General features: G+C 41.6%; 1 protein-coding gene across 1 annotated transcript in view; it reads right to left on the bottom strand.

The window, feature by feature from the left end:
* Positions 1-289: 289 nt before the first annotated feature.
* Capza1 (capping actin protein of muscle Z-line subunit alpha 1) overlaps positions 290-6,597 on the bottom strand; it is a 56,197-nt gene continuing 49,889 nt past the window's right edge. The window contains exons 9-10 of the mRNA XM_008833966.3: positions 2,385-2,447; positions 290-1,878 (exon numbers count right to left, since the gene is read on the bottom strand). Of these exons, the coding sequence (XP_008832188.2) occupies positions 1,738-1,878; positions 2,385-2,447 (204 nt within the window). The 3' untranslated portion in view covers positions 290-1,737. The remainder of the gene's footprint in view (positions 1,879-2,384; positions 2,448-6,597) is intronic.

The raw sequence follows: 6,597 nt of genomic DNA, 5'->3' as shown, positions 1-6,597 counted from the left end.
AGTGTCTCACACTGTAGTCTAGACTGATCTGAAACTCACTGTATAGCTCTAGGTGCCTCCCAACTCACAGCAGTGTCCTGCCTCAGCCTCAGAAACTTTGCTCACACTTAAAAAGAAGCTGTTTTCTGCAAGTCTCTGCACATTTACTGAGTCTATAACAGCCGGAAGTAGGACACAATTTCAGAAACCCAGAAGCGTCTCAACAAGGATCAGTTATAGTTGACTATCTTACCTTGAGAGCAAAACCTGAACAAGGAACAGAAAGGAGACACAGACAATTTTAGAACAAAACAGGTGTATTTCTATTGCACTACCTGATACAGAAGATAGTGTGGTATGGATGGCTAGTAGGAATGACAAATAATACAAATAGATTTTATTTGAAATAAACAAAAATGCTTATACAGCTTTCACTTCCAAACAAACTCTTGCTTGACTGGATTACTGAGCAAAAACAAAGCTGAAGCAAAACACCCTTCTGTTTTGACGTGTGTCTGGAGACAGGAAGACACTACTTGGATTTTTAAAAAACTGACCTTCCCCTAAGGCCTGGTCATAGAAGTGTAAACAATGTAAATGAATCCACCAACACCATTGTCATAGATCATATTTACATTACTTGCGCTTTCTGAGATCACACACCTACCTGCCATTATACCTGGGAAGGCTTGCTATATCACAGTTACAAGGAATTCTTGGCAGGCAGGACTGATGGAGGAAGAGTAATTTGGAATGAGTTGTCCATCCTGCTTAGAAGGAAACACTAGTATTCTCTTAAATAACAGGTTACAATAGAAAGATGCTGCCTGGAAGTTGCACTTTGGTTCACTTTCAGTTCTGTGAGTTTACATAGTTGATTTATCCGCTCACAGAACAATCCTGCCAGTGCGTACTAAAGCACAAATATCTATTATTCCTTCAACATCTGCATTATTCAAGTTTTAGATTCTACTATATCCACAGTATGTCAGGAGTCCTTGAATATTAAGTAGAAACATAAATGGGGCAAAACTCTTCTAAAACACAGATGTCTGTAACTACAACAGGACTAGATGGAGACAGCGAGAGAATAAGCAACGTTCATGTGCAGGGAATGTGGCTCAAGTCTTTGGATTAAAAACACGTTCCCCCAGAGAAGCTGGCTGTTGTAGAATTTCCAGGAAACTTCCTTTAACTCCCCAAATGAACCTGAAGAGCCCCAATCCAAATGTTTGAAAAGTACAGTTATGAGATGCTATAAATGATCAAAGCAGTTGGCGGAAGGAGGACGGCGTCTTCCACTGAGTTGCGGTGTGTAGCATAGCATGTTTACCAGTTGGTGGATCAATAAAAACCACTGAAGTACCGGAAGTGCTTTAAAGCGTAATGGTAAAAACCAAAAAAAGACCGAACAGATTATCTGTATAAACCAGTAACAGGATTTCATTGCTAGGAAAATTTCTTAACAGTAAAATGACTTTAGGATAGATCTCTTCAACATTAAATGTAGCAGAATTTAAAAAAAAGATTCACAAGTGGATAGAGTGATAACAGAAAATTACAAGGCAGAGAACACACACAAAAAATCAAGACAATGCTATAGGTTCAACAGTATTCCATGAGGCTAGAAAATCTGTTAACTTTGTTAACTAGCAAAATATCACTCTTGTTTATGTTTATAAATCACTTATTTATCATATGACCACATCATGTTGAATCCTTTTCTTTCCACATACTGGAGACTCCTACAGTCAGCCTTTAAGCATTCTGCATTTCCTTGCCAATCTTGTAGCTGAGAATCTTGTTCCAGTCAATTTTGGTGCGAGTAACTGGAAGCTGCCGGCGCAAGGCCTTGAACGTGGTGTCTGACATCGTTTGATAGTTTTCACTAATTGCTGTCTGCAATAGATAATTCAAGATGAATTGCTTGAAACAGAAATGGAGTTGTTTGTAAATAGGAAGGTGACCTGACAGTCAAAGGGCTTGAGGACAAAGGACAAACTATTTATGCTGAGCTCCTCTCCAAACTCTGAAGTAAATTAAGCCAAACTGTATTACTAAGACTATAGCAACAGTCCCATAACTGAAAACAAATGCCAAATTGCAGGGTCTGTAAAGTCTCCACACTTAGTAACACTAAAAACCTTATGTTTTTATGTTAAAGGACAAAAAAGATCAAACAAAATATGTTTTACAGTAAAATTATAAAGTGCTGCATCTAGCTGGGTGTGGCGGCTTGGCTTTTAATCCCAGCTCTCAGGAGGTAGGGAGATCTCTGCGAGTTCAAGGCCAGCCTGGTTTACATAGTGAGAGTTCCATGCCAGCTAGGGCTACAGGGAGACCCTGCTTCAAAAAGACCAAAAAAAAAAAAGTACTGGATCTAGAAAAACTTCAAATCTTCTTACCTGATACTCATTTTCTGCACTCTCTATGATTTTAATAAACTCTTTGGCAGTTTGGACTTCATTCTAATGGAGGGAGAGAGGAAAATAGTAATTCTTAGAAATGTGTAAGCAGTGAATAAAAGAGACATGGAAAGGTTACTTCATATTAACTGACATTTGTATGATTCTAGTTTACCAAGTATTCACATGCACATTATCTCCTTTCATTCCTAAACAATCATGTGAGGTAGACATGTTATTATCATCACATTCACTTGCCAGATGCTGAAATAGATGCCTCCTAAGTTAACCAACCAAAATTATACAGCCTATGAATAAAGATGGGATCTAGGGGCTAGTGGGATGGCTCAGCAGGTAAAGGAGCTTGCCACCAAACCTAACAACTTGAATTCAATCCTCAGGATTCACATGATAGAAGAAGAGAGCCAACTCTCTGCACACATGCCATGCCCACGTGGATACACACACAAATAAATTTAAGGGAAAAATTGGACCTAAATCTAGGACTTTGTCAAAAGAATTAGTGTTGTTTCCATTTTACCATTATATGAGCCAAATATATGATCGTGTCTTAAATCTTGTGTAGTGCTAGGGGTTGAACCTAGGACCTCATGCATGCTAGGCAAATGATCTACTACTGAGCTAATCCCATCCCTCTTCTCTCTTTGAGGCAAAGCCTCATGACCTTAATTTCAAATCCTTCTTCCTTTCCCTTCCAAGTGCTAGGATTATAGGTATGTACCACCATGCCTCAGGTTTCTCAGTCCCTTTTAGATTTCATTAATTAAAAAATTAATTAATTAATTAGTGTGTGTGTGTGTGTATGTGTGTGTGTGTGGTGTATACATGGACATACAGGTGCCTATGGAGGTCAGAAGAGAGATTTGCATGCCCTGGAGTTGGAGCTTATACGTGGTTCTGAGCTCACTTGATATGGGTGCTGGGAACCAAACTTTGGTATTCCTAAAGAGTACCAATCTCTCTTAACTGTCGAGCCATCTCTCTAGCCCCATCCCCCAGCACAACCCCTTTAAAAGTTTTAGTTTAAGGCAAGATCTCATTATGTTGCTCAGCCTGGCCTTGGACACGTTCTGTAGCCTAGGCTGACCTTTTACACTTTTTTGATGTATTTTTATGTGTATGAGTTATTTTGCCTGAATCTATGTAAGTGCACCCATTTCGTGCAATGCACACAGAAGTCAGAAGAGGGAATCAGATTCCCTGGAACTGGAGCTATGGATGGTTGTGATCCACCATGTGGACGCTGGGAACCGAACCTGATTTCTCTGCAAGAGCATCTGTTGCATAGGACTGTCTTTCAACCTGAAAATGATGGACAGATGCCTTCTTCCCAAGCTTGGTTGTACCTGCTTGCCTAGGAGCATGATAAACTTGTTGACTGTTGGCCCTCCACAAGAAAGGAGCAGGGAGAGTCAGCCATGCCTCCCAACAACCCAGTAGGCCCTAGTTGCATAAAGGGGAGGGATGACGGATCTGTAAGTGGAGGAAGCAGTAGGGAATGTCTCTTTATCATTGTGTACAGCTGCAGGGAAGTCACCATTCGTGCTTGGATGGAGACTCTGCAGTGTAGCCTTAGGTGGGGAGCACCCACACTCCTGTAAGTAAACCCTTACCCGCTGCTCTATAAGTAAGCCCAATAAACTCACTGGTTCCCCAGACTGCAGTTTGGTGAAATTGTACTTCAATGTATTGTAGGGACCAAGGGAGGAGGGGGCTGGAAGTCATTTGTGCCTCCCAGAAAGAATTTTAGCTACAGCATCCAATGATTTTTTTTTTTTTTTTTTTTTTTTTTGAGACAAGATCTACTATAGGCTAGGCTTGCTATGTAACAGAGGCTAGCCTTGAACTCCTGATCCTTCTGCCTCTATCTCCTAGGTGCAGGATTACAGGCCTGGGCCATGAAGCCTAGTTTCATTATTTTTAATTACATATTTTAACATTAGTCAAGTTTTAATTTTTAAATTATCTTATTTTGCGATGGCATTCTCATATTGTAGCCTAGGCTGGCCTTGAATTTAGTGATCCTCCTGTTTTAGTATTCAAAGTATGGTGGGATGCCCCACCAAACCCAGCAGTTTAAAAAAAAATTTTTTTTCTGTCTTTTTTGGAGACAGGGTCTTCTATAGCTCCAGCTGGCCTAGAACTCACTATGTAGACCAGGCAGGCCTCGACCTCACAGAGATCCGCCTGCCTCTGCCTCCCGAGTGCTAGGATTAAAGGCATGTGCCACCATACCCAGCCCAGAGTTTTAATTAAAAAACAAATTATTTATTATTATTTAAAAAATTATTTTTATTTTATGTGTATGAATGTATTGCCTGCATGTGTATAAGTGCACCAGTGTCCTGCAATGTCCATGGAGGTCAGAAGAGGGTGTTGGATCCTCGGGAGCTGGAGTTACGGACGGTTGTCAGCAGCCATGTGGATGCTGAGAATTGAACCTGGGTCTTCTGCAACAGCAGCCAATGCTCTTAACCACAGAGCCATCTCTCCAGTCCTTTATTCTTAATATTTTATTATTTTATTTTATGTGTATGAGTGGATTGCTTGAATGTGTACTTGTGTCCTACAATGACCATGGAGGTCAGAAGAGGGCATCAGATCCCCCACAACTAGATTTATAGACAGTTTTTAGCTGCCATATTGGTGCTGGAACTTGAAACTGGGTCTTCTGCAAGAGCAGTCAGTGCTCTTAACTGCTAAGCCATCTCCACAGCCTCCAGTTTTAATTTTTAATAATATATAAATATTTAGGGGGTTCAGGATTTAGCTCAGTGGTAGAGCACTTGCCTAGCAAGTGCAAGGCCCTGGGTTCAGTCCTCAGATCCAAAAAAAAAAGGACAAAATAATACCTAAATATTGATAAATATAACACATGTACAAAAGTTCTTTGGGAATAATTACTTCTAAGAATAAAAGAAAATAATGATACTATATTCAAGAATACAAACTGTCTCTCCTTCCAGGGTACAGAACACAATATTTTCTGACTGAATACTTCTAAATATGTTACTTCCTAGTTATAGGAATATAGTCTTATACAATTCAGTTTAACAAACTTCCCATTCCCCTGACATTTATCTACTAGGGGCATTTTTGTCCTTCAGCAAATAATTACTAATAAAGAAAAAGAGGGCCAGGGAGATGGCTCAGTGGTTATGAGCACTGGCTGCTCTTGCAGAGTATCAGGCTTCAGTTCCTAGCAACCATATGGTGGCTAACAGCCCATTATTCCAGTTCCAGGGGTTCAAAGCCCTCTTCTGGCTTCTGTGGGCATTGTATGCAAGTGGTACACTTACATATATGTAGGCAAAATACTCATACACATAAAATAAAATAATAATTTAAAATGAATTTAAAAATAAATATTTTTTTTAAAAAAGAAAAAGGGGCATCTCCCTCTGCTTCTCTGTGGAACCCACAGGCCTCTCTCCAACCCGCAGGCTTCTCTCTCTGGGGTAAGTGGATTTGGCCCTCCACACCTTGACTCCCCCAGCCTCACTCATGCGCCCATCTTCCCTGCCGGTCTCTCTTCCTTCTTGGGTCCTGTCCCATTCCTTGTCTTGGGGCCCCAGACACTGGGGAAACCACGACTGCTTCCTGATCCTTTTCATCCAGACAACTCAGTGCCTTCTCTGGTCCCCAGGAGGACTGCTTCTGGGCCTGGCCCCGCCCTCACCTTCCCTGGGCCTGCACCACCCACCAGCCTCTTTCTGGGCGCAGGGGCTGACCTTTCCACTTCCTGCATCCAGACCAACCCAGCTCCTCAGTGCAGTCCCCAGGAGTCCTTGGGGCTGCTTCCTGCCCCCATCTGCCTTTGCATCTCTGGGTGTCAAGGCCACCAGCTGCCCTAGACCACCATCTTTCCTGGGCCTGGCTCCCAGGCCAGTCCAACCCCCAAATTCATGAGGCCAAAATCTTTCCTAGAGGGATCCAGACCTTAGGAGAAAGCCTGAGAGCACCGGATCCTCATATGACTTGGGCTTCTGTGGGAACTCCTGAAGATAAAAGCAATCTGGACACTCCAATATAAAATCAAAGGAGAGAACCGGAAGCTTAGACGAACCAGCTTTTCATGCCCAAAAAGTAAACCACAAAGACACATAAAGTTTACAAAAAGAAGCAGACCTAAGCTTGAAGGCTCGAGTCTCACACAAGAATCAGAAACTACAAAAGAAATCCACATGTCAGA

This window comes from Nannospalax galili, unplaced genomic scaffold (genome assembly GCF_000622305.1).
Source record: "Nannospalax galili isolate Female #2095 unplaced genomic scaffold, S.galili_v1.0 scaffold475, whole genome shotgun sequence".
In the NCBI taxonomy this organism is placed as follows: domain Eukaryota; kingdom Metazoa; phylum Chordata; class Mammalia; order Rodentia; family Spalacidae; genus Nannospalax; species Nannospalax galili.
Note: the sequence above shows the minus strand (reverse complement) of the source record. Positions and strands in the feature narration are given on the sequence as shown.